This window comes from Ctenopharyngodon idella, chromosome 15 (genome assembly GCF_019924925.1).
Source record: "Ctenopharyngodon idella isolate HZGC_01 chromosome 15, HZGC01, whole genome shotgun sequence".
NCBI lineage: Eukaryota > Metazoa > Chordata > Actinopteri > Cypriniformes > Xenocyprididae > Ctenopharyngodon > Ctenopharyngodon idella.
The window spans coordinates 26,624,306-26,652,033 of record NC_067234.1 but is presented as its reverse complement, the minus strand read 5'-3'; the positions used below and the strand labels follow the sequence as shown (position 1 = coordinate 26,652,033).

The following is a 27,728-nucleotide window of genomic DNA, read 5'->3' as shown; positions in this document are numbered from 1 at the left end:
GATGGAATGTCTTTGTATCAGGTATGCACCATCAGCTTGAGATGAAATTCATTAGGTATAGACTAGTGTACAAAATAAATGAAACGTGGTTACTGATTAAGCATTGGTAATTGATGCAGTTAGTAATTATTTTTTAATATCTTGATGATGCAGGAGCTGACATGAGGCCTGAGAGTTCAGATTGTTTAATCTACTGTAATTGGACACAAATATCATGCCCGGAGGGAACCTATTTTTCATCAGGGATCTGCCTTGAGTGTCCCGCAGGGCAGTTGTAAGTGTGATTTTCATTTTATAGAAGAGTTTGTGTAATTGCATCAAACTTCAAAAAAAAAAAAAAAAGATTTTTCCCCCTTTTCCTGGCTTTTCAGCTGTCTTGGCAATGTGTCTGCACCCAGAAAATGCCCCACTGGCATGTTTAACCCTTATACTGGGAAAAGCAGCATCCAGGATTGCCAGGTATCCTAGCAGATTTATTTTGTATCATTTTTATATATATTTTTTTTCTATTTTATTATTATTTTTATTTTTTTATATCTGTGTGTAAATGTGTGTGTGTGTGTGTGTGTGTGTGTATGTATACAGTGAAACCAAAATTTATTCAGACACTTTGAACATTTCATTCATTAATACAGTTTATTCACTATAGTTTAAATAAAATGGTAATAAAATATGACAAGATCTCAGAGTTAAACTGTGTCAGAAAAAAAAAAATCTTAATTATGTCAGATAACACTTAAGCAAAACATGGTCAGGTCAAAGTGTCTGAATAATTTCTGGTTCCAAATTTTTATCAGTTTTACTGGTAGTCCACTGTATGAAGAATTTTTGGGTATAGTATGTCACAGTTTACTTTATTTTGCTATCCTCACTTACATAAATGAACTATAGTGTCCTGCACCCACTAGTAAAAATATTATTTAATAAAAATAATATTATTTATTCACTGTATTTACTTTTTTTTAAAGGGTTAGTTCACCCAAAAATGAAAATTCTGTCATTAATTACTCACCCTCATGTCTTTCCAAACCCCTAAGACTTTCGTTCATCTTTGGAACACAAATGAAGATATTTTTGATGAAATCCGAGAGCTTAATATCTTAATTTGTGTTCCGAAGATGAACAAAGGTGTTATGCTTTGGAACGACATGAGGAACGACAAATTAATTAATCCTTATTATTACACACACACACACACACACACATATGTGTGTGTTTGTGTGGTTCAGGTATACTCTACCTTATGGGGGCAAAATGTCCTCACAAAAAAGGCAATATCTAAAATCCTTGTCCTTTTTGGTCTCCATGAGGGAAAACAGCTCATAATAAGTGATGTTTGTTTTTTGTGATGGGTTGGTTTAGGGGTAGAGGATAGAATATACAGTTTTTACAGTATAAAAATCATTATGTCTACGGAATGTCCCCATAAAACATAAAAACCCAACATGTGTGTGTAATTGTTGGTGTCTTTTAAAGCCCTGTGTCCCAGGTTTGGTTAGCACAGAAGACCGTGTGGAATGCAAGCTTTGTCCTGCTGGTTTCTCCTGTGACAGCGCATCAGGCAACCTTACAGCATGTCTCTCAGGACAGTATTCTCCAGAGGGGCTCACCCATTGCCTGCCGTGTCCCTTTGGCTTTGTTTGCATAGAGGGTTTTCAAATGAAGGTGGGTACAAACTGATGTTCTGCTTAAGATAATTTTCTTCTCCATATTGGTAATATTACACTTTTTTATTTGTTTGTTTTACCATTTTAGTGTGGCCCTGGAGAAGAACCAAACTTCAATCAGACGGAGTGTGTTGACTGTGCTGAAGGCTACTACTCCACTCTGTGCAGTGCTCAATGTCACCCATGTCCCGCAGGTAAACATGGACTCCCATGTTTAATTCACATGCATTTGATGTCTTGCTTGCACCTACTACAGCCAAAATAAACACACATCAATGTCACAACATGGCACACACACTTACAGGCACAGAATTCCTTGTAAATCCCTATAAATATATTCAATTTCCTCTTTAAGGAAGCCACTGTCCGTACAAAAAGATGTCCGCACCTCTTCCTTGTCCCGTGGGCCATTATTCATACATGCCGGGCCAGACTGAGTGTAAAAAATGCAATGGTTCTTCAGCCAGCAGGAGTACAGTGACTCCGGTCTGGTCAAGGGGACAGTCTCATCTTGGTCAGAGGTCAAGACAGCTTATCTCCTGTCCCCCTGGGACATACAGAGACGGAGAAAGATCAGACTGTGTTGTGTGTCCTGCAGGTGAGTCAGTATTTCAGGTTGGGCTGCATGCTTTTCACATTCAATACCACATTTTGAATGGTAATGTTTTTTTTGCAGGACATTACTGTGTTGCAAATATTGCGATACAGTGTCCGGCAGGAACTTATGGACCAAAGGAGGGGCTACAGAGAGAGAGGGACTGTGCAATCTGTCCTGCAGGTACTAATACTGTTCTACAGCTTTACTTATATTTAGTGATCTCAGTTTTCATTTTACCTGTGTGTCTATTTGCTGATATCACAATTAAGCAATATAACATGGCATGCTGTTTGTTTGATTGTCCAAATGGGCTGTAAAAATTAGGTACAGCATGGACTTTTTTTGCTGGTGAAATTTCAATGATATTTTGGGAATGTGACTGTACCTTTAAGGTGAGCTCACATTTACCATTCCGTGGCAAAAACTCACGAGTGAAATCCACTGATTCTAATTGGAATCTGTGTGATCAGGAATTTCACATGCAGATTTTGCAACAGGTTTTTCACGCAAATTCGCTGTGTTGACCAACAGACTGTTGCTTTATTTGAATGTGGCTTGAATTTTTTGCCAGCGAAATTTCACTAATGTGAACATCTTTTAGTCTTTTTTGCTCCGCCAGCTAAAATTGTTCCAAACAAAGTTGAAGCACGATGAACAGATACACGTCCCTGTGCTGTTTTGTTGCTGAATAAAGTGATCTTGAGTGTTTTTAACCAATCGGTTGTTTGAATTCAATGACTCACTCACTTGTCGCCACCTACTGGCGTAACGATGTAACCTGCAGAAAGAGTCGCTGTAAAATCCCCACCACTAACAGGCAGACTGACATTCTGGAACATGCAAACAGACAAGAGGAGTGGTACAAAGAGACAAACGTCCCAGCCAATCAAATTCGAGAACCAGAACTAGATAATATGTAATATCGTAATATGCATGATAACAGCTGGAAATGTTTTGTTCTTCTCAGGATTTTACTGTTTGGAGGGCACCTCTCGGAGGCCGAGCTCTCAGTTTCTGTGCCCACAAGGGTATTACTGTGAGGAGGGCACGGGTGTGCCGCACGGGTCACCTTGCCCTGCTGGAACCGCAGGAGGACAACTGGGTCAGACAAGTAGGGCAGCTTGCAAGAGGTGTGCAGAGGGTCGCTACTGTCCCTCAGGTTAGGGCATGAACCCATTACACACATATGCATGATCATGTTTATACACACACATGCATACTATACATTATCTTTTGCTTTTTGTTGTCTTTACATTATCTGTGATAGATTACTGGCTTTCCATAAAAATACTTGTTTGTAGAAACAGTCTAAATCGTTAAATGTTATGAGTGTGTTTAGCGAAAATGACAGTACAATGTAGCTTTTATTTTCCTAAACCCACAAGAACGACTGCTGTTGAACCGTTTCCTGCCCTCAGCTGTTTCCTGACTGTAAAGTGCTGTAGAGAGTGTGTGATGTGGGTCAGGAGTGCAGAGAAGATGGAAAAGTTGTTTGCGATGTTTTTCATCATATGCTAAAACACCACAATTTCTGTTTATATGATTTATTGTTGTACTAAACGTAGATAAAACTAAAGGCATTGTATTAAAGTTCTGTTTGTATTTAGTAACTGATTTCTAGTTGTTATTTAAATATATGTGTGTGTGTATACACAATGCATGTGTGTATATGTTTTTTTTTTAATAAGAGTTGAGTTTTAAAGTCAACTTTTAAGAGTACATTATCCTCAAAAGCTAATAGACATTTGCTAAAAGCCAGAACACTTTAAACCCTCCTTGATTTTAGGTTCTGCAGGTCCTGGTTTGCTTTGTGCCCGTGGGAGGTACTGCCCAGCAGGCACACTCAGTGAGATCTTATGCCCAAAAGGGACCTTCACCCCACATCAGGGGGCACTGAGTAAGATTTCTTTCTTAAAATCTTTAATCTCATTAAAGCACATACATATAAATCTGCTGTTGGGTTGATATTTGTCTCTCTTTTCATCATAGGTGTAAAGGACTGTTTAAAGTGTCCACCGGGCTTCTATTGTCCAGAAGGAACAAGTGACCCGATGCCTTGTCAGCCAGGCACCTTTAACCCTCTGGAGGGGCAGGATGCTCTGGCAGACTGCAGACCTTGCTACCCGGGCAAAGCATGCACACAAGTTGCACTGAAGTTTCCTGATGTGGATTGTATGCCAGGGTTAGTGCCTTTCACACATGAGAATTTTTTTAAAAACCAGCCTAAGCTTGTTTCTCAGACTTCTCAGGCCAGTGTTGGTTGGATGTTCTGGGCAGGTACTTGGTTTAAAGGTCTGGTCAGGCTGATGAAAACTGGTTGAAAGCTGTTTAGCAGAATTTGAACATCTGCTTTTTGATCAAAATGTGTTTGTTTTTTTTTCTTCAGGTTTGTGTGTCCACCAGGTTCTGCCCGACCAAACGACCCATCCAATGCTTGCCCTCCTGGTACCCTTAGTAACCGCACAGACCTCACTGACCTCTCCCAGTGCCAGCGGTGTCCTGCTCGTTTTGCCTGTTTTAGAGGTGTCGGACTACCTTCAGAGTTTAATGTCATGTACTTTATACATTTATAAGTTTTATTTACCTTTAATTTTTAACTATTTAACAATTTCACGCCTTTACAGGTACTGGTGGTGTCCAGAGGCCTCCACTCTTTTGCTTTCCTGGGCATTACTGTCCTGCAGGCACTATGTTCCCCACTCAGCACAAGTGTCCTGCTGGTACCTGGAATGATCAAAGTGGACTGGAGTCAGAGCGCGAGTGCCGGCCTTGCCCAAGAGGCTGGTACTGTTTAGCAGGAGTGGGCACTCCCTCTGGAAGATGCCACTCTGGACACTACTGCCCTGAAGGTATTAAAGCTTTTTGAAATATCTGAATGTTCTTCCTCTTTGAAGAAAAACATTAATTTCAACTTAATTTTAACTGGCCTACAGTAACATCTGAATAGAGCCATAAAAATGTATTTGTATTCATTGCAAAGCCATTAAAATAATCATTACCTTTAAAGTAATGTATATGTGTGTATATATATATATATATATATAGTATATAGTGTATTCATTTATATTGCTGAAGACCCCTGAAGTCGTTTGAGATGTTATATAGTGTATGTGTGTGTATCTCTACAGGTACATTATATGGCTCACAGCACCCATGCCCTCCAGGCACCTACAGCACAAAGATAGGTAATGGTGGAAAAGAGGACTGTCAGGTCTGTCCAGAAGGCTATTACTGTAAAGAGGGTACATCCAAACCCACTTCCTGTCCACCGTGAGTAACAGTCCCATTGGCTGAAATAAAGCTGGGTAAGAGTTCAGTGGATTTAACTTTTCCTGTGTGTCCAGTGCAACATTTCGTCAGATAAAAGGGGGACGGAGAGCAGAAGATTGTTCTGTGTGTCCTGCCGGCTACTTCTGTCCTCATCCAGCCACAATCAGCCCAAAAGTCTGTGGAACAGGAAGTTATTCTGTAAGCCAGACAGGTCGTTGTAATCGAATGCGTGTTGTCTTACTGTAACAAATAAATTACATTTCATTTATCCATCTCCCTCTCTTCTGGTTCTCTGTCTTGCACTTTTTTTCTTAGGATGAGGGATCAGAGGAGTGTCTGCCATGTTTGCCAGGTCACTACTGCAGCGATGAGACCACCAGTGAGGAGGCCATGCTCAGAGTAATGGTTTGCCCTCCGGGTTTCCTCTGCTCAAAGGGCATGGATCGAGAACCCCAGCGCTCAGCGGTATTCTGCCCAATAGGCTTTTACTGTCCTGGTGGAAGTGTTGTAAGTATCATTTCAAGGGTCAGAAACATTACAACCATCGTCGATCATCATGTCAGATGATAAATGGCACGAAACATAGCAATTATTTTCTTTTCTATAATTTACCTCCCACTCAGGATCCTAATCCTGTTCCATGCCCCAAAGGGACCTACAGTCGACAGCCAGGTCTACGTGACCCTTCAGACTGCACAAAGTGTCCAGAGGGAAAATACTGCTACACAGAGAATCCCCAGGAAGAGCCCATTATTGAACCAGTATGGCTCCCTTGTAGTTTTCCATATAAACCATTTAAACCCGTTTGTTGATTTATTTAACGTATTAAAGGGATAGTAAATCTGGCTCCTGGAGTGAAAGGTCCTTTAGATTTTGTTTTATTAGTATAAAACAAACAAGCAAGCCCATCCCAGGTGAGAAAAAGTAACGCAAAAGTAACATAACATAACTTTTCATAAAAAGTAACTAACACAATTAGTTACTTTTTCAGGGAGTAACACATTATTGTAACGCATTACTCTTAAAAAGTAAAACACCATGGCTCAAAAAATACAACAATTTAATAATGGACTCTCACAGCAGTAATGTTTCGAGCACACAAGCTCTTCATTTATTTATTTGGAATAAACAAGGAGTTATCTAGAAGAATGTCCAAGCTGCTCTTTTTTTTTTGCATACAATGTAACTGAATGGTGACCACGGCTGTGTCGGTTCCCATCCTCTTTCATTGTATGGAAAAGAGTTGGATTTGTGTGAACTATCCTTTTAACATGTATATTATTCCTATCAGACAGGAAACTGTCCTGATGGATACTTCTGTCCTCTTGGTACCGGACATCCAAACTCGTTTCCATGCCAGTCGGGTTTCTTCAGGAATGACTCGTATGGGCATGGAGGAGAAGCTTGTGTGGAATGTCCTCCTGGTCACTACTGTCCTACTCTGGCCACACACACTCCTACAGTCTGTCCACAGGTAAATGTAACTAATGCTGGGTACACACTACAAGATAATCGGGCTGATTTTGGGCCGATTTCTCCCCTTCCGACACTCCTAGGTATGTCCCGATTATCTTGATGGTTCTACAGATTATCTTATCAGATTTTCCTGTGGTGTGAGGTGTGTTAAGAGTGGCTGAATCTGCTCGGAAGAACGTCGGAGGCGCCCCGATCGCGAATCAGAAATCCTGAAGTGTGGGGGGAACCCCGAGGACAAACGCGCACACGCTATGGAGATTATGATGTGAAACGAAACAATATCCAATCAGAAAGCGAGCTGACAGAAGACAGAAGCATAACAAACGCAGTTATGGCGCAACATAAAGTTAAATGGATTTGGACAGCAGAGATGGAGGATCAACTTGACGATTTGTGGCAACAGCACAAGTATTTATACAAAGTGTCTTGTAAAACATACCAAAATCATTCCAAACACTATCAACGCAATTTCTTCCTGCATATCGTCCGTCATGTTTATTCTGAAGTCTCGAGAGATTTTGCGAGATTTCTCGTGTTCACAGTCGGGACTCTGGTTGAAAATCTGTTTGTGTGTGGTGTGCTGTGTTTGTCACATCATGGCACACCACACACTATAGGAGCAAAACGGTTAAATCTCTCACACTTTGAAAATCTTATAAGTTTTTAAAAATCTTTTAGTGTACCCAGCATAAGATTGTTGGCATGCCATAACATTTTACTTTACTCTTTAACATTATACATTTCCATGAAAGAGTTTGGGTGAGTAAGATATTTTTCTTCCGAAAGAAATGAACAATTTCATTCAGCAAGGATGCATTAAATTGATCAAAAGTGACATTTGTCATGTACCAAAAAGTTGTAAATGCTGTTCTTATTCAGTAAAGAATACTGAAAAAAATAATGGCTTCCACAAAATTATTAAGCAGCAAAAAATGGTTTTGAACATTTGTGATAATAAGAAATGTTTCTTGAGCCCCAAATCAGCATATTAGAATGATTTCTGAAGGATCATGTGACACTGAAGACTGGAGTATTGGCTGCTAAAAATTCAGCTTGTATGTAATGCATTTCATTTTGCTTTAATTGTCAGGGTTTCTACTGTACTGAGGGGAGCTCAGTCCCAGAGCCATGTGAAGAGGGCACGTATGGATCCCGGCCAGCCTTGACTAAAGCATCACAGTGCACCCTATGTAGCGGAGGGAAATACTGCACAGGACTGGGCAAATCTGAGCCCACGGGGGACTGTGAAGGAGGATTTTATTGTAGACAGGGATCTAGAAGTCCAGTAAGATTATTACAAAAAAACATTCACTTTAATTTAATTTGCTTTTGATCATTTTAATAATCAAACTTTCTTTTCTTGCCTTGACAGATTCCTCCTGATGGTCGTAAAGGGGGGGTGTGTCCTGCTGGAAGTTTCTGCCCACCGGGCTCAGTTCACCCGCAGCCGTGCCCTTCAGGAACATACAGTAACAGCACGGGTCTTCAACATGCAGAGCAGTGTGTCCGCTGTCCTCCAGGGTATTATTATAAATAAACATTCAATTCTCATTCTTAAAGGGATAGTACACCTAAAAATGAATTTCTGTCACCATTTACTTTTTTCACTTCGTTCCAAGACCATATGCTTTTTTTCTGCGGAAAACAGAAGTAGAGATTTTGAAGAACGTTGGGAACCTAACAACACTAGACCTCATTGAGACATTTCTCAAAATATCGTCTTTTATGCTCCACACAAGACAGAAATTCATACAGGTTTGGAACAACATGAGGGTGAGTAAATGTTGACAGAATTTTCATTTTTTGGCAGACTATCCCTTGAAACTTCTTCAAATCTTGAATTCCAATTCTTATGGATTTTTTTTTGTTGCTCTCTCAGTTATTATTGTTTAGGAACAAACTCTACATCCCCTTCTGGTCCGTGCTCTGCGGGGTATTACTGCAGAGGAGGTTCAGCCACACCAGTCCAACATGAAGCTGAGGAGGGACACTACTCTTTAGAAGGAGCTGTGAGGACTGAACCGTGCCCACTGGGAACTTTCCAACCAGTAAGCCACGTCATTAGAGAATTTACACTAAGTAACATTTTAATTTCATTAAAAGTTTTAATTCTTTTCCATCAGGGAAGAGGCTACAACTCCTGTATCGAGTGCCAATCAGGAAGACTTTGCAACAGGACAGGCCTGTCCCAGCAGCCCCTGTGTCCACCTGGACACTTCTGCCCTGCTGGCTCCTTAATTGCTCACCCATGCCCTCCTGTAAGTATGAAGCCTTGTTTTCCATTTAATATACAATAATGTATATTAAATGTTTGGTGTCGGTAAGATTTTTTAATGTTTGAAAGAAGTTCCTTATGCTCACCAATGCTACATTTATTTGAATAAAAATACAGTAAATCAGTAATACAGTAATTCCTTTTTATCATTATATGAAGGGTACATACACTGCAAGTTCAGGAGCGGAGGATCTGCAGCACTGTGGCCCATGTGATGCTGGTCAGTACTGCCACGCTCCTGGACTAACTGCTCCTCAGGGACCCTGTGAGCCTGGTTTTTACTGCACTGGTGGATCCCACATTGCCACTCCGGTAACAACATACTGTCTTTCACACGTTAGTAAGTGGAGTTCATTTCGAGCTCAATGATCCATTTTTTTTTCTTTTACAGATTAGCTCCAGATATGGTGACATATGCCCCATGGGTTATTACTGTCCAGCAGGCACCAGACACCCTCATGAGTACCCCTGTCCTCCTGGAACCTGGAGTAATGCACTGGGGTCCCAGACTGTGTCATCCTGTTGGCTCTGCCCTGCTGGATTCTTCTGCAACAGCTCTGGCCTCATTCAGCCCACTGGAATATGTGCTCCAGGTACAAATTCATAATCTCAAATCATAATCCCTGCAGATTGATTTTTGTTTTTAAAACTGACTGGAGTTCTCCGCTGTTCTGTCAAATAGGGTTTTATTGTGCAGGTGGCGCTAAAACGGCCATGCCTGATGATGGGGTAACAGGAAACAGGTGTCCGGCGCGGTATTACTGTCCACAGGGTTGTACATCCCCTCTACACTGCCCCGATGGAACACATTCAAATACCACAGGTATATTTTACATTTATTTTAAATAATTTACAGGTATACTTATACATTGTTCTAAACCTGAATATCCAGAGTTTATAACAAAGATCTGTGAGGCTTAAAGGAACACTCCACTTTTTTTGAAAATAGTCGGTCCGTCGGTCTTAGTAAACAATGTAACTGCAGAAGAGTCAAGTTTTAAATAGGAAAAATATTGAAACTCTTTGGTCATTGTTAAGCGAGATGCTAACGGTCTAATCAGATTCAATGAACTATGCTAAAACGGTAAAACTCAACTGTTTAACTCTAGGGGAGTTGGAAAATGAGCCTATTTTCAAAAAAAGTGGAGTGTTCCTTTAAAACATCAAACATTGTTTTAGTGTAATTTGCGAACGTTTGAATTCCAATTAACATATTATGCATTCTATGTAGTATAATAGAATATTGAGATTAATGTGTTTTAAAATCATAGTACTGTATGTCAAAAGAGCTTTGATTTTTGAGGTTTGCATCCATCCATTCATGCTTTTTGAGTTAATACTGGCCAGAACCACTTGAGTTATGCAAGAGGATTGGTTCCTTTCTTCTCTGGTGGTGTATAATCAATTTTATGAAATGCTAGTACATTAAAAACATATGCTGCATCCCAATTTGCCTACTTATACTATGCCCTAAAAGTAAGTACTGTTTTTGTGAAGGAAAAAGTACATATTTTTGAGTGTGTAGCACAATAGTAGGCAAGCTCTGTCATTAGTTATGTGCATCCTGTCACCGTTTAAACTGCCCTGTCAATCATCTTGTCACAGTTAAAATCCTCCACATTCAATTTAATTTAATTTTCTACCGTATCGGAGAGAAATGTAGTAACCAGCCACAGGTCTTTAATACGGAGAACTCTCCTCATGTGTTTGAATAATGATGCATATAAAAGTTAATGACAAAATGTATCTTTATAAAAGTTCAGTATTTTGCAGATGAAATATAATGTGGATAACAAATATCTTTTCGTCAGGTTAGATACTGCTTATTAATCACTCAAACACCTTTATCTAAACCTCTCTACTTAACTGTTGAGCTTGTGCATCCGCCATGTTTGTAGTTTTTTAACACTTTTTATTTGTGTTTGTAGTTCTAATCCAAACCTCGTTCAACGCACAATGGGTTGTGGGCAATATTAGCTGTTAAGCATGGATTTACAAGTGCAGTACATACTTCACAATGTTATTTGTAATCTGATGGTGTATCAATAATGCAAGATTAGGATTACTGTGCCTCAAACCATAGTACTCTGAAAATGGTATGTCAAAAGAGTCTCGTTTTCTGAAGTATGCATCCAAGCATGCTTTTTGTTTAACACAACCCACATCCCGTTATGTTATCCTAGAGGATTAGTTTTGTGCTCTTATACATATTTTTATGATGTATTCAGAATACTTTGAAGTATGTACTTTACCACCACCAGTGCAGTACATACTTTTCATACTTAGTATAAGTATGCAAATTGTGATTCGTCACAGTGTCATTTGTTCTGTGATTGTCTACAAGAATGCAAGATTGGAATAGTTTGTCTCAAACCATAGTATGTTAAAAAATGTTATTATTAACTAAAACTAACATTATAAAAATTATTTGCATTAATTGAAATAAAGTACAAAATATATAATAATATAAATAAGTAAACTTAAAAAACTTAAAAGAAAATTAGAAATGTTGCCTTGGCAAATAACTGAAATAAAATAAATTTAATTTGAAGTATTAAAATGACTAAAACTGAAATAAGAATAAAATTTTTAAGCCAAATAGAAAATAACAAAAGCACATAACAAAATGACTAAAACTTAATCTAAAACAAAAAATTAAAATGAAAACAAAAATAAAAGCTAATTCAAAATATTAATAAATAGTGTAGTAGTATATAAATAGTACTAAAATAACACTGGTCAAAAATCGATTTTTGAAGTATGCAGCCAAACATGTTCTTTGGGTTAATACTACCCACAATCCTTTAACTTACGATAAAGGATTAGTTTGTGATCTTCTGTTTTATGATTGGGACTCTAGACACATTTTTATGATGCTATAGTATATCCAAAAAAGTTGTACTTCACCATCGCCAGTGCAGCATATACTTTTCATACTTAGCATAAATATGCAAATTGTGATTCATATTATTATTTATAATAACATTCATTATAAACAACTCTTTGCATCTTGTCTGTTCTTTGCCTTCAGCTCATACACATGTCAAGTCATTCACAATGTCAACTCAAAGCATAATAAAGTTGTGATCATTATATTGTTAATGTGTGTGAACGCAGGTGCTGCAGAATGCAGTGACTGTCCCACTGGATGGCTGTGTTTGGAGGGGGAGGAGCTCCAGTTGTGTCCAGAAGGACATTACTGTCTGGGGGGCACAGTGGAGGACATCCTCCCTTGCCCTCCAGGCACATACAGCCCCAAAGCAGGACAAAGCCAAGTAGAGCAGTGTTTACTGTGCTCAGCTGGTGAGAGCAGTGCCCCTGCTTTACTTACACCTTTGGCAGTTTTAATAGCACTGGTGTAGTGTAATGTTCATCATACACACCTATCATTTTAAGGAATGTATTGTGAAGACTGGGGACTAGTTGAACCTACTGGTCCCTGCCAGGCTGGGTATTTTTGCCTTGCAGGTATGTCCAGTTATATTGACATCTGGCTTTTTAATAATTAGTGTCTTCATTTTGTTGATTTGGATCATGGCATCTAAGCAGTTGTGGTTTATGTGCTTTCTCTTGATTTTTGCAGGCATAAACTTCAAGAATCCTGATGCAAATATTAGCACAGGGGTGGGTGGGCCATGTCCTGTGGGTCATTACTGTCCTGAGGGCACCAGCCTTCCTTTACCCTGCCCGCTTGGCACCCTTTCAAACAGGTACCTTACAGGGTCAAATGATCATAATATACAAATATGAGTGAATGAACAGATGAACAGTTTACTTTTTTGTCTTTATAGTCTTTATGTTAGTAAGAAATCGGGGTGCACCATGTGTCCTGCTGGGCAGTTTTGCGGTTCGGTGGGCCTGAGTAGACCATCTGGACCCTGCCGAGAGGGGTTCTACTGCCCTGCCGGAGCGTCGTCATCCACTGGTTCGACCATTCAACCATTTTTGTTAATTTGATAGCGTCATTAGCTCTTTGTCTGTTTGTATTCTACTATTGACTGTGGTGTTATGGTTGGTACAGGTTCTGATTCTGAAGGTGGCCTCTGTCCTCAAGAGCACTTCTGCCCCACTGGCAGTGCCGTGCCTGTTCCCTGCCCTGCGGGCACTTATACCAACCTGACAGGACAGATTAAGTGCAGTTCCTGTCACGCTGGATACTATTGTCCAGAGAGTACCAGCAAATACACTCTGTACCCCTGTCCTCCTGGATTCTACTGCCCTGATGGTAAGAGACAGAATGAAATATACACTATTGCTTACAATACCAAAAAAACAAAAAAACAAAAAACAAATATATATATATATATATATATGTATATATGTGTGTGTGTGTGTGTGTGTGTTATATTGTAAAATAGAGTATTAGTTTTAGTAAAATAGTATTAGTCATTAAAACAATAGCACCTGATAAGGCCAATATTAAATATGGTTGCACAATTTATCAATACCATAAGGGTTAACAATCAATATTAAGTTTTAATTAATTTTATAAATTTTTTAATTTTCTGGTATATATATTGGTTTATTATATTGGATATATATTGTCAAAGGATGCTGATATTGTATACCTATACCAACATTCAAAAATATGTGGTCATCAAGATTTTTTTAAACAAAAATGAATAGTATTAGTAAAGACAATAAAGACATTTATAATGTTACAAAATATTTCTATTTCAAATAAATGTTGTTTTATTGACCTTTCTATTCATCAAAGAGTCCTGAACAAAATATTATGGTTTCCACAAAGATATTAAGCAGCACAGCTTTTTTCAACATTGATAATAATAATAAGATATGTTTCTTGAGCAGCAAATCAGCATATTAGAATGATTTCTGAAGGATCATGTGACACTGAAGACTGGAGTAATGATGCTGAAAATTCAGCTTTGACATGACAGGAATAAATTACATTTTAAAATATATTCAGTATATTCAATAATTAAGTTATTTTAAATGTTAATAATATTTCACAATATTATTGTTTCGACTCTGTTTTTGATTAAATAAATGCAGCCTTGGTGAGCATAAGAGATTTCTTTCAAAAACATTAAAAAGACCGCAAACATTTGAACGGTATTTATTTGTACATTAAAACACTTAATCATTTTATAACACTGTTAAATGCCATTAGCATATCTTAAAAATATGGTAACACTTTATTTTAGGGTCTTTTAACTAGTTGCTTATTAGCATGCATATTACTAGAATATTGGCTATTTATTAGTACTTATTAAGCACACATTAATGCCTTATTTTACATGACCTTATTCTACATTCTTAATCCTACCTAATACCTAAACTTAATAACTACCTTATTAACTATTAATAAGCAGTAAATTAGGAGTTTATTAAGGGAAAAGTCGTAGTTAATAGTTTATGTGTTCCCTATACTAAAGTGTTACCAAAAATATCAGTTTTTCATGTGATGCCCTTTTTTAAAATGTTTTATTGTCAGTTTATTTAGACAAAAAAGTATAAAATAGTATATATTTTAATATCAACCATATCATGAAAAAATTTTTTGGCTTACAGTATCGGCCAGTATCATTCAGTGGGTTCCTAATATTAAGATTTAGGATTTGTATTGAAGTTTATTTTGTCTTGTGGCACTGGCAGATTTTTTCCTATGCTTAAAACAATTGACAAAAAAAACTGTCTCGCTAGACAAAATGCACTTTTCATTAAAAAAACCACACCTCAGTATTATGCAGTGCTGGTCTTTGTTTACAGGAACAAAACATGCCACCCAGTTCCCCTGCCCACGAGGCTATTACAACCCTGAGCCGATGACCCACAGCCTGGACAGCTGCTTGCCCTGTCCTCCAGGCCACTACTGTGAGAAAGAGCACCTGTCCGCTGTGTCAGGGAAATGTAAAGCTGGTTAGTACACCACCTGGATGAGACTATTTTCAACTTAATATTGAACTCATTTTGAATTTCAACCAATGAATTCATCACACAGGATGGTTCTGTGTATCTGCTGCCTGGAACGCTCAGCCCTTTGACCTGGACAACTACACTAACGCTAACTGCCTATGCCCTGCTTCCTCCACCGGGGGCAGATGCCAGGAGGGGTTTTACTGTCCATCAGGGACCTCTGAGCCTCTACCTTGCCCTCCAGGAGCTTTCTGCAATGCAACCGGTGTGTAATCAGCAGCAATGACTTCGCTGTGTGCTTTTGCAAAACTGTCTGTTTATACCTGACCTTCTGAAACAGGTCTAGCCCTGCCGAGTGGGCCGTGCTCTCCTGGGTATTACTGCACGAGAGAAGCCACTTCCTCCAGGCCTATAGATGGCATTACAGGCAACATCTGCCCTCCAGGGACTTACTGTGGTAAGAATTGGGTTATTCAGATGTTGCTGATTTATGTCTCTTAAACCAGCCTTAGTTGAGATGTTCTCGAATACTTTTTAGTTTCGAATATCTATCGTTTTCACCAGACGAGGGCTCCAGTGTACCACAGCCATGTCCAGCAGGGACTTTCTCCCCAGCAGTGGGCCTTGTGAGCAAGGATGAGTGTCAGCCCTGTAGAGCGGGATACTACTGTGCTACCATGGGCCTTCAGGCTCCTACTGCACCCTGCAGGCAGGGTGAGAACAGCACAGACCATCACTGCACTGAACCCAGACTAGTAAAATGCAGTTTAAACAATCTTGTCCTTGTCCTTTTTTCGGTAGGTTATTGGTGCCCGCCTGGTCAGACAGATGACCTAGCTCTGCCGTGTCTGGTTGGTCATTACTGTCCCCCAGGAAGCCCTGTCCCAATTTTTTGTCCCACTGGGACATATCAGGACAAGCAGAAGCAGGCGAACTGTACAATCTGTGAATCAGGCAAGCTGCGGTTATCTAAAGCAAACTGTGACACACTCCCACATTTCTATTTCTGAAATTCATACTGAAGCTTGTATCCTGTTTTTTATTTTTTTCCCCTACACCAGGTTTTTATTGTGATGCGACATTTGGGGCTGCAAATATATCTGTCCTGCAGCCTTGTCCAAAGGGACATTACTGTCCTGAAGGAACTGGTATTGCCAAACAATTCCCATGCCCTGCCGGCACCTATAACCCCCATGAGCTCATGGACAGCCAAAGTGACTGTCTGTTGTGTCCGTCAGGACATTACTGTCCAGATGTTGGACTTGAAGAACCTATAGGTAAGACTGATGGCATTTCAATAAAAATTCTGAGACATAACATTATCACAAATGCCCCATATTCTTGCTTTACAAGCCCTGTTTTCAAACACTTATTTGTAGGACTATGTTTGGCTGGTTTCTGGTGCAGAGAGGGCTCCAATTCACCCAGTCCTGTGGATGGTTCTACAGGGGCCGCATGCCCAGCTGGTCACTACTGTCCTAAAGGTGTTTTAAAATTTTCAGCTACTAAAATTATTCTTTATCAGCCCTGTCTTACGAGAAATATGCTAAATTTGTTATCACTAAATAACATATTTTGTCTACATAAATTAAAAAAAGAAACAAATATTAATCATATTAAATTCTACAAGTAAATTTAGATATCACAACATAATAATGTACAGTGTGAAAAATGGAAGTTTAATTTGAGATTTGCTAAAGATGGTGTCTCTACATGATATTTTGTACACATAGTATTTGCTGTTTATCTAATTCTGTTTAAATAGATTTCACAACATGTGAAGAACTTTTGAACATCTTATACTAATATGATATCTGAACTTATGGTATACTACTAATTTGATTTCATTCATAAAAGTGTTTTAAAGGTCTCCCTGTGTTACTATAGGCACTGCCATTCCTATGCCCTGTCCGGTGGGAACGTGGTCTAATAGTACAGGACTAAGGAGTGCTGAGGAGTGCCAGTCATGCCCTGGAGGGTTTTACTGTGCCTCTACCGGCCTGAATGAACCTAGTGGACTCTGCTCTGCTGGGTATGTTCCAAACAATATGCACATTACAACTGCAGCACAGATGCCCAGTTTAACCTATGGCATCATATGTCCCCAAAAGGTTTTATTGTGCTGAGAAAGCTGAGACTCCCACTCCCACTGATGGCATCTCCGGCCACATCTGTCCAGAGGGACATTACTGTCCTCCAGGAACCACCCACCCTGTTCCATGTGATCCTGGGACTTTTGTAACTGTCACTCAAGCCTCTTGGTGCTGGCCCTGCACAGCTGGCTGGTACTGTGCGGATGGAGCCCGGCAGCTGTGCCCAGCTGGTTGGTGCTTTGGTCTCTCGTTGGCTATGTTCGGAATGGAGTACTAGTGTACTGCTTACTGGATGCTGTGCAGTGTATACTGCCTACAGTTTTATAAAAGTATGTGAAACAGTATGCATTATGCAACTGTTCATGTTTTAAACAGTACTGTGCTGTCCTTGTCACATTGCTTATTCGATTCTTTGCGAGGCATCCAGTTATCATTTTGTTAATAATAATTGTTATTGTGCATTAATCATGCTTTGTGTGTGTGTGTGTGTGTGTGTGTGTGTGTATATATATATCAGTTCCTTTTTTAGTTCCAGCTTTTATACAAAATATTTTGTACACTATATACTATAATTTTATACACTACTATGCTATTCCGAACATATCCATTTTATGATACAGCTAGAATAGTAGTGAAGGTAGTGTCAATGGATTGCTTCCTAAGTATATGAAAGAGACTCATTTAAATGATATACTTCCTATGTCTAATTTCAAGAAACTCAATTAAATTGCGAACAGCACCACACAGTGGAGAGAGACAATACACAAACATGCTGACTGATTTCACCCAAATCCAGCAATCATATTTTTAAGATGTTATTTGTTGTTTGCCTGTAGGTTTCTATTGTCCTGAAGGCACAGGGTATGACTGGAGACCTTGTCCAGCAGGGACATACAGTCCTGATTCTGGTTTGAGTTTCCGCTCTGAGTGTAGGGAATGTGATGGAGGACACTACTGCTCTCTCCAGAACTCCACCTCTGTCACAGGAGAATGCTCTGAGGGATATTACTGCGTGCATGGGAACATCTCACCTCAGCCTTACATGCAGTCTGCAGGTAGCTGGGTTTGCATCCACGGATTTTGAGAATTTGAGATAATTTTGGGTTATTACATTAAAAAATTCTGAATGAAAGCTCTAAGATGTGAATACAGTGTTTTAATTTTTCGCATATATAAAAATAAATGTCTGGGAACACTTTTTGAGAAAGCAACATCAAATTGTTTTTGCCTTATATGAATATAAATTATGAATATATTATGAAATCCTAAAAATGTTTGATGGTAAATGATTTTTCACACATGCTCACACATGGACGGATGGATGGATGGATGGATGGATGGATAGATAGATAGATAGATAGATAGATATTAAAATATTAATAAATAAAATGTAATAATGTTTTTTTTTTCCAAGGAGCTGGAGGACCTTGTCCTGCAGGTCACTTTTGCCCACAAGGCACCACTCAACCTCAGCCTTGTCCAGAGGGCACTTTCAGTAACAAAACCAAACTGGTCAAAGTGGTAAGAAGAATTTCTCTATTTATATTAAAAGTCCTATTGCTAGCAGTCACATCTGTAAGGAGGACCATGGATACCTTTTTCTTATAGGAAGAGTGTTTGTCATGTTCTGCTGGTCATTATTGTGACATATCTGGGCTGACTTCACCCAGCGGAGAATGCTGGGAAGGTTTTTATTGCAAACAGGGAGCCGTACTCCCCAACAGCCCAATCAACGATCACAGAGGAGGACCGTGTCCGACAGGTAAATGACAGATTCCCAATTCAGGGCAGATTAAAAACACCCACCTTTCCCTCAAACCGGCCCACCTCATCCTGTTTTCTGCTCCCACTCAGGTTATTTTTGCTCTAGAGGCTCCAGCGCTCCTCAAGCCTGTCCAGAAGGATCCATCAGCAGTAGAGAGAGACAGGACAGCTGCAGCCCGTGTCCCCAGGGGTAGATACACTTATACATACACATGGTTAACATTTAAAGGTGAAGTGTATCTTTTTTTCAATGGTAAATTACTTTCTACTATCCCAGATTGTGCAGAGACAGCTTGAAGTATGACATTCGAAGATTAATTCTCCCAAAACATCACAACAAACCTAACACAGTAACTTTGACTCAACCAATAGAATGCAGTATTCGGTTTTCAGAAGTAAAAATCCCATTCATTTTCTCCATTGGCGAATTGAATTTGAATCATAACTATAAAGACAGACTAGTTACGAGGTTGTTAATTGATGGTATACGCTTTTGTTGAAGCCATCAGCCCACATTATTTCGACATAAATAATCATGTTTCACTGCGGAATTCACAGGATTGTATTTTTTTCCCTCATTAAAGGGTTAGTTCACCCAAAAATGAAAATGTTGTCATCACTTACTTACCCTCAAGTTGTTCCAAACCTGTATGAGTTTCTTTCTTCTGTTGAACATGAAAAAAGATATTTTAAAGAATGTTGGTAATCAAAGAGTTGATGGTAGCCATTGACTTCCATAGTAGGAAAAAAATACTATGGAAGTCAGTGGCTGCCGTCAATTGTCTGGTTACCAACATTCTTCAGAATATCTTCTTTTGTGTTCAACAGAAGAAAGAAACTTATACAGGTTTGGAACAACATGAGGGTAAGTAAGTGATGACAACCTTTTCATTTTTGGGTGAACTATCCCTTTAATGAGGGAGAAAACAACAATCCCGTGAAGCATTGTGAACAACACAGATTGTGAACAACCATGATTGTTTTTTGCAGAATCATGGATAATGTTGTTTTCTCCAGGAGTAAATTATGACAAAATTTCCATTTTTGGGTGAACTATCCCTTTAAAGCCATTTAAAGCCCTTTAAAGTACACAGTCTTGTACCTTTGTCTTTTTGTCTGGTTTTCAAATACTGTTTTGCTACAAATCAAAGTTTGTAATGTTGTGATTGACCTCGTAGCTGGTTGATCTGGTTCATGGCTTATAACTCTTTAATGAAGACATTTTTAAAATCTCTATGGGAAAAATGAATCAAGGCCGCTGGAAAAGCAGAGTTGCACTGTTGTGAGTTTGGGGTGGTGCTATTTGCTTGATCGCCCAATAGCGCACATTGAAGTGTTTAGGAAGCCTGTCATTAATTTTGCATTCTGTTTGGTGGAGCCAGTACTGCAAAAATGACATACTTTACCATCAAGTCATTCATTGTAAAGTAATTATCTCTTTTCACTTGCAGTTACTACTGTCCTGCCAATGGTTCCTCTTCTGAGCTCATTGAATGCCCAGTAGGCTATTATTGCCCTACGGGCACCCATCTACAAAATCAGCACCCCTGTCCAGCAGGGACTATTAATCCACATACAAGGATGTCCAGCCGTGAAGACTGTTTACCCTGCCCTCCAGGTACCATTTCTACAAGCAACAGCACTCCTATCGAGTCATTTCTCAGAGTTACGCATCTCTTATTCTCAGAGGGTCACGCTGCCTTATTTCTTCACAGCATTTGAGTAATACCATTTTCAGTTGCAGCCCCTTGTGCTTTCAGCATCTGTCAAAACTCAGCCGTGAAATGTCCTACAAATTTTCCTCTCGGCAGGTTTCTTCTGCGAGTCTTCTGGACAGAGTGCTGTGTCTGGACCATGTGCAGCTGGACACTTTTGTCTCTCAGGAGCCACGTCCCCCACACCCGTGGATGGAGGAACAGGTGGTAAATGTCCTCAAGGACACTACTGTCCCGTAGGGTCCTCATCCCCTGAGCCTTGTCCACTAGGCCGCTTTAGCAACAGCAGCCGGAACACTAAGCTGTCTGACTGTCTGCCCTGCCCTCCAGGTCAGTGCTCTTCTTTTGGAGACTTCAAACTTCCTTTTAGATCATTTTGTTTCTACTGATTTGTGGACATTTTCTTTGTAGGATCTGCTTGCTCCAGTAGGGGTCTCTCCTCCCCTTCTCATGTGTGCCAGATAGGCTACTACTGCCCACAGGGTCAAAATTCCAGCCAGCCTGCCAACTATATCTGCTCACCTGGACATATGTGTCCCCCTGGCAGCCCTTCTCAGATCCCCTGCCCCCTTGGGACTTTCCAGAACCTCCAGGGGCAGGTCAGCTGAGAGAGAGGCATGATTGTTTGTTTAATGCCCCATTAAAATTTGTGACATAAAAAGGTGTTTCTTCAGCATTTCCACTAGTGTTGCTATTGTTAAGTTAAACTCAAATTAAAACTGAAACTATTAAAAATCTATTCAAATCGAAACAATTAAAAATTAATTGAAATAAAGCTGAAATAAATAAAATATAAATATTAGATGAAAAACGTAAAAAAAAATGTAAATGAAAATGAGAAATATTGCCTTGGCAACTAACTGAAAAATAAGTTGAAACTGACAAAAATAAATGAAAGCTAAGTAGAAATGACAAAAGCACATAAAATTACTATAAATATAAAAATAAAAGCTAATTCAAAATATTAATAAATACGATAATAGTTTATAAATAATAATAAAACTGATTTCCACCACATCTCAAATGTTGTACTGTGTTTAACATCATTCTGTGGTGGAAATTATGTTTATGTAGAATTTAAATTTGAGCAATATTTCAATAAAATGATAGACTACTTACGTATATAGTATATTTTCTAGCATGGTATTTGTGACCCTGGACCACAAAACTAGTCATAAGTCGCACGGGTATATTTGTAGCAATAGCCAACAATACATTGTATGGGTTAAAATTATCAATTTTTCTTTTATGCCAAAAATAATTAGGATATTAAGTAAAGATCATGTTCCATGAGGATATTTTGTAAATTTCCTATCATAAATTTATAAAAAAATTATTTTTGTGAGTGGATATGCATTGCTAAGGACTTAATTTGGACAACTTTAAAGGCGATTTTCTCAATATTTAGATTTTTCAGATGATGTATAAATCTCAGTTTAAAAAATGTGAACCTTATGGCTGGTTTTGTGGTCCAGGGTCACATATATCCAAATTAAATAATATTTTTGCATAATTAAAAAAAATATCAGCTTAAGTAAACAGTAAAAATATTCATCATACAAGTGATATTTACCTTGATTTTTCTTTATTTTTCTTGATCAGGATCAGAATTTTTTTTATTAGTAAACAAGTTTTTGAGAATATCTTATTAAATTATGATATTTTTAAAATAATAAAATTATTATTTTTCAGTGATTCCACAGCTGTGGGACAGCTGTAATATTAAAAAAAAAAAAAAAAAAAAAAAAAGATAAATATTAAAATGGTTAATGATTATTTCACTTTCTTTAAATGAATATAGATTACATTAAATATACAATGTATCTTATTTAGTATGATGGGATTTCATATTTTAAGATGAAAGATAAATACTTTATCTACTTCACATCCATAGGCAGAATGTTCTGTGTGTCCGGCTGGATATTTTTGTGCTGGTTCAGACACAGTAACAGAAGGAACCTCTATACCTGTGCCATGTCCTAGGGGATATTACTGCCCTCCAGGTACTGACAAAATTACTCTGGGTACAAGATAATGACACTTTAACCCTTTTTTTACACTATACTTTGTATTTTGAACAGGCTCAGAGTCTGGAGTGAGCTTCCCCTGCCCTGTGGGTACTTTTAATGGTCAGTTAGGCCTGTCCAGCAAAGATCAGTGTGTCCCCTGCCCCCCTGGTAAATACTGCAGCTCCTCTGGCCTGGACACCCCTACAGGCCACTGTTCTCCAGGGTGAGTGAGTTTATTAGCCAGCTCAGCTCCTGCAATGTCCACTAAAATGTCCTGTTGAATAATATAGGGCTGTTTTCTCATGCTAATGTTTTGGATTTTGCAGTTATGTGTGTATCCAGGGTGCCTCGCTCTCACAGCCAGTTGGAGATTCCACGGGAGGAAGATGCACAGCTGGCTTCTATTGCCCACCGGGTGCCAGCCGTATGGAGCCCTGTCCTCTGGGAACATTTGGCTCATTAGAAGGTCTTATTCCAGCATATGTAGCATACTTATGCTGTTCAATATGGATGAATGAAACTAACATTGTCGGTGTTTGAATAGGAGCAGCATCCGTAGAGATGTGTCAGTCGTGCACACCAGGACAGCACTGTGCAGAACCAGGGCTGAGTTCACCCTCTGGGCCCTGTAGTCCAGGATACTACTGTATTCAAGGATCACACACCCCTACGCCTCAGTACTACAACAACACAGGTCATTTTCTCCACCTGCCGCAGTGTTTGATCATGGTAATGAATCTGAAAGCATTGCAGCTGTAATTAGTTGAATTTGTTTCAGATGGTGAATCTGGGGCTCATACAGTGGAGGATGTCTATTTTCAGATTCATTTCATTGGGGATGTCTGTCCTGCAGGCCACTACTGCCCGATTGGCAGTGCACGACCAGAACCCTGCCCGCCAGGTAGAGTTTAAGCTAACAGTTCACCTAAAAATGAAAATTCTGACATTATTAGCTCACACTCATGTAATTTCAAACCTGTACGATTTTCTTTCTTCTGTGGGACAAAAAGGAGATGTTTAACAGAATGTTTACGTTGCTCTTTTCATACAATACTGTAAAAGCATATAGTGACAAGGAGTTTTCAAGCTCCAAAATGGAGGATTTTCAGTGAAAAACGACCTTGATTTTGGTCTTTTCCTCACACAATGCTATTGTATGGTATCAGAGGACTTGGAATATTACACACAAGTAGTATGTACTAGTATTATTGTGCTTTTTTGTCCTTTTTGGATCTTGACAGCCACTGACCACTATATGCTTTCACATTTTCTACTGTTCAAACAAGTCAGTACTTTTATTTAGGAAGGATGCATTAAATTGATCAAAAGAGACAGTTAAGAGATTTATAATGTTGCAAAAGATTTCTTATTCTGTTTCAAATAAATATTGTTCTTTGAACTTTCTATTCATCAAAGAATCCTGGAAAAAATATATCAAGGTTTCCACAAAATTATGCAATTTTTTCAACATTGACAATAATAAGAAATGTTTCTTAAGCACCAAAGCAGCATATCAGAATGATACCTGGAGGATCATGTGACACTGAAGACTGGAATAATTGCTGCTGAAAATTCGGCTTTGATATCACAGAAATAAATTATATTTTAAAATATATTACAATAAAAAACAGTTTTTTAAATTGTAATAATTTTTCACAATATTACTGTTTTTATTTGATTTTTGATCAAATAAATACAGCCTTGGTTAGCACAAGAGACTTCTTTCAAAAACATTATAAAATTTTACGGCAATATAGTGTAATTCAAAACATCTCCTTTCGTTTCCACTGAAAAAAGAGCAAGGGTGAGTAAATAATGACAATTTTCATTTTTGGGTGAACTATTCCTTGGACTGTGTAGCAAATCTTGTAATGTTTTGAAGAGACAGTACTATGTCACCTTCAGTTTGCTTTACAGAAGTATAATTAAAGGGTTAGTTCACCCAAAAATGAAAATTATGTCATTAATTACTCACCCTCATGTCGTTCCAAACCTGTAAGACCTTCGTTCATCTTCGGAACACAAATTAAGATATTTTTGATAAAATCCGATGGCTCAGTGAGGCCTCCATTGACAGCAAGATAATTAACACTTTCAGATGCCCAGAAAGCTACTAAAGACATATTTAAAACAGTTCATGTGACTACAGTGGTTCAACCTTAATGTTATGAAGCGACAAGAATACTTTTTGTGCACCAAAAAAACTAAATAACGACTTTTCAACAATATCTAGTGATGGCTGATTTCAAAACACTGCTTCATGAAGCTTCGAAGCTTTACGAATCTTTTGTTTTAAATCAGTGGTTCGGAGCGCCAAAGTCACATGATTTCAATAAACGAGCCTTTGTTTTGTCATAAGTGTTTCGAATTTTCAATAGTTCACGTGACTTTGGCAGCTTGATACGCGAATCGAACCACTGACTCGAAACAAAAGATTTGTGTCTTTGTGTCTGAAGTGTTAATTATCTTGCTGGCAATAGAGGCCTCACTGAGCCATCGGATTTTATCAGAAATATCTTAATTTGTGTTCCGAAGATGAACGAAGGTCTTACGGGTGTGAAACGACATGAGAGTGAGTAATTAATGACAGAATTTTCATTTTTGGGTGAACTAACCCTTTAACATTCAACTGCACAGTATTTTGTTAAATTAAAAAAAAAAACTATTAAAGATAAGCTTATGTCTCTTTCTAATTGCTGTTTAACCAAATGATCTCTGATTGTTTTATATTACAGGTTCATTCATGGGCCAGAGTGGTGGTGTGTCTGAGACAGAGTGTCATCCATGTACCCCTGGATTCTACTGCCCAGACTGGGGCCAGAGCTCTGCAGAGCTCCGCTGTCCTGAGGGCAGCTTCTGTCCGGCAGGTTCTGTAACAGGACATCAACCTGGTAGGATGCAATACTGACGAGGCAGAAATTCATATTGTCCTCTGGGCATCAGTTAAACTGGGCTACTGGATGTTCACAGTGCTGAGCAGGTTTCATAAATAGAGAGAGACAGTGTCTGCTTCCTCCTTTCATTTATCTTAGTGACTAGCCACTGCATCTCTACAGGGTTGCCCTAGTGCTATCTGAATTATTTAGTACTGTTGCCATGAGATGTCTAGACATCGTCTATTTTTATACTGCCAGTCTCTTACCTTTATGATCTGTCTGTTTAGACCGTCAGTGTCCGTCTGGTCACTCATGTCCGTATGGCAGCGTCAAGCCTGCCATCTGTTCGCCTGGTACTTATCAGCCTCTGCCATCCCAGCCTTCCTGTCAGCCATGCCCACCAGGTAAATATTATATGGGTGATTCTTTCTAAGCCTGTTGAGAAATGTCTGGGTCATATTTCACCACAATATCATAAAGAAAACAAATAAGAAAATGTATTTTACCTAGAGAAAATCAAGCCTACATTTATATTTTGCATCGAGTAATGCTTGTATTAATTTTAGGGCGATTACGCATGTTTTACCATACCTTTTTATAGTTACTCTGACTATCCTGATATTTTACTTTTACTATTCCTATTATTTTTAATAATGATTCTCATTACCACAGGGTATTTTTTTACATTACAGTGAAACAGTACTGTAATACAAGGATTTGTAAAATTAAAATAAGCACATTTTAATTTTTAAAATCTTTTTTCTTCAAGCAAAATTTCTAAATTATTATTATTATTATTATTTTTATTTTTTTTTTAAATGTATGACCTGGAAATTTTCTTGTCCAGAAATGGAAGCCTACAAAATAAGCTGACATTTAATGTTTTACATTTACTATTCTCATTTTCTATTATGATTTTCATTACCATAATACCGTATTTTTTCACATTACAGTAATACAACAAAAATTTAGATCTATATGGTTAGATTTTGGAGTGAAATTTGACCTAAACATTTTCTTGACAGGTTTCTTGACTTTCAAGAAATGTCTGGGTCATATTTTTCCCCAAATTCATAAGAAAAAAATTGTACTTTATAAAGAAAATTAAGTCTACATTTCTGTTTTGCATTGATCATTTTAAAGACAATTTTACCTCCCAATTTTCTTTACCATAATGCATCCTAACATTCATTACAGTGTTTTCTTTAAATTAAAATTAGCATATTTTTATTTTTAAAGAATCTTAATGGTGAATTGTATTACTTATTTTTACAGTAACAGTACTATATGCATTTTCATCTGCAAGGTTTTTACTGTTTGGAGGGTTGCACCACCCCGCTTCCCTGCCCTCCGGGCACTGCAAGTATGATTGAGGGGTTGCAATCTCAGCTGGATTGCTCTCCATGTCCTCCTGGATTCTACTGTAACACCAGCGCACTAATCAGCCCCTCCGGACTCTGCTCCGCAGGTCAGTGCCACAGAGATTCCCATTAGAGTCTGTTCTGGTGGTGTATATCTTAATTTTACATCTAGTTCTCCCTCCATAAAAGGTCATTTCTGCTCATCTGGAGCCACAGAGTCTGCCCCAGTCTCTCAGATGTATGGAGATATATGTCCGGCAGGATATTACTGCCCTGAGCAGAGCAGTGCTCCGTTACCCTGTCCTGTCGGTTATATTCTCCAGGACAAAGGGGCCACCTCCTCTAATGACTGCTCCCCTTGCCCACCAAGCAGATATTGCATTGCACCAGGCTCCTCTCAGCCCTCAGGTTGGCAGATAATAAATATTACGCTGTAAAGCACAAAATAATTCAGCTGAATGATGAGAAGTTATGCATGTTATTTTTGTCCTTCTGCAGGGTTTTGTGCTCCAGGTCACTATTGCATTGGAGGTGCAGATACTGCTGCACCTCAGGCCACACTCTCTCAGCAGACCTGTTTTTGTGACCTCATATCTTCATCCCACCTCCAAAAGTATGATCTTTGCCTTCTGAAGCACAACATAACCTGTTCAGTTCACATTCCAGGTAGGATTCCAGATATGGTATTAAATCATGTATATGGTAACAGATGAGCCTGTTAAAACTGACTGACACTTTTTCAAG

General features: G+C 38.7%; 2 protein-coding genes and 3 long non-coding RNA genes across 5 annotated transcripts; all 5 read left to right on the top strand.

Annotated features, from left to right (window-relative positions):
• The first annotated feature begins 6,693 nt into the window (after nt 1-6,693).
• LOC127495893 (uncharacterized) lies at nt 6,694-12,733 on the top strand. The gene is made up of 9 exons (XR_007925203.1): nt 6,694-7,770; nt 8,102-8,296; nt 8,384-8,532; nt 8,891-9,059; nt 9,135-9,269; nt 9,446-9,598; nt 9,678-9,879; nt 9,969-10,109; nt 12,404-12,733. It is a non-coding gene; the product is annotated as an uncharacterized LOC127495893 (long non-coding RNA).
• A 363-nt stretch (nt 12,734-13,096) lies between these two features.
• Nucleotides 13,097-15,667, top strand: LOC127495588 (platelet endothelial aggregation receptor 1-like). The gene is made up of 5 exons (XM_051862522.1): nt 13,097-13,211; nt 13,308-13,511; nt 15,020-15,169; nt 15,252-15,431; nt 15,507-15,667. Exons 1-5 carry the CDS (start codon nt 13,109-13,111, stop codon nt 15,665-15,667), a joined length of 798 nt encoding a protein of 265 aa, XP_051718482.1. The 5' UTR covers nt 13,097-13,108.
• Nucleotides 15,668-16,230: 563 nt separating this feature from the next.
• LOC127495894 (uncharacterized) lies at nt 16,231-17,479 on the top strand. The gene is made up of 4 exons (XR_007925204.1): nt 16,231-16,443; nt 16,546-16,650; nt 17,054-17,198; nt 17,278-17,479. It is a non-coding gene; the product is annotated as an uncharacterized LOC127495894 (long non-coding RNA).
• A 640-nt stretch (nt 17,480-18,119) lies between these two features.
• On the top strand, nt 18,120-19,216 carry LOC127495895 (uncharacterized). Its single transcript, XR_007925205.1, has 4 exons — nt 18,120-18,314; nt 18,674-18,780; nt 18,868-19,021; nt 19,114-19,216. It is a non-coding gene; the product is annotated as an uncharacterized LOC127495895 (long non-coding RNA).
• Nucleotides 19,217-23,301: 4,085 nt separating this feature from the next.
• On the top strand, nt 23,302-27,697 carry LOC127495587 (multiple epidermal growth factor-like domains protein 11). The gene is made up of 7 exons (XM_051862521.1): nt 23,302-23,441; nt 23,526-23,648; nt 25,483-25,638; nt 25,911-26,027; nt 26,930-27,091; nt 27,174-27,392; nt 27,483-27,697. The coding sequence occupies exons 1-7, from the start codon at nt 23,309-23,311 to the stop codon at nt 27,695-27,697; spliced, it is 1,125 nt and encodes a 374-aa protein (XP_051718481.1). The 5' UTR covers nt 23,302-23,308.
• Nucleotides 27,698-27,728: the final 31 nt, after the last annotated feature.

Bases quoted from the DNA above. Each gene is read 5' to 3' on its own strand.
- LOC127495588 (XM_051862522.1), top strand. From the start codon at position 13,109: ATGTGTCCTGCTGGGCAGTTTTGCGGTTCGGTGGGCCTGAGTAGACCA. The intron at 13,212-13,307 runs GTTCGACCATTC...TGGTTGGTACAG, and splicing joins CGGAGCGTCGTCATCCACTG to GTTCTGATTCTGAAGGTGGC. The intron at 13,512-15,019 runs GTAAGAGACAGA...CTTTGTTTACAG, and splicing joins TGGATTCTACTGCCCTGATG to GAACAAAACATGCCACCCAG.
- LOC127495587 (XM_051862521.1), top strand. From the start codon at position 23,309: ATGTGTCAGTCGTGCACACCAGGACAGCACTGTGCAGAACCAGGGCTG. The intron at 26,028-26,929 runs GTAAATATTATA...TTCATCTGCAAG, and splicing joins CTGTCAGCCATGCCCACCAG to GTTTTTACTGTTTGGAGGGT. The intron at 27,393-27,482 runs GTTGGCAGATAA...GTCCTTCTGCAG, and splicing joins AGGCTCCTCTCAGCCCTCAG to GGTTTTGTGCTCCAGGTCAC.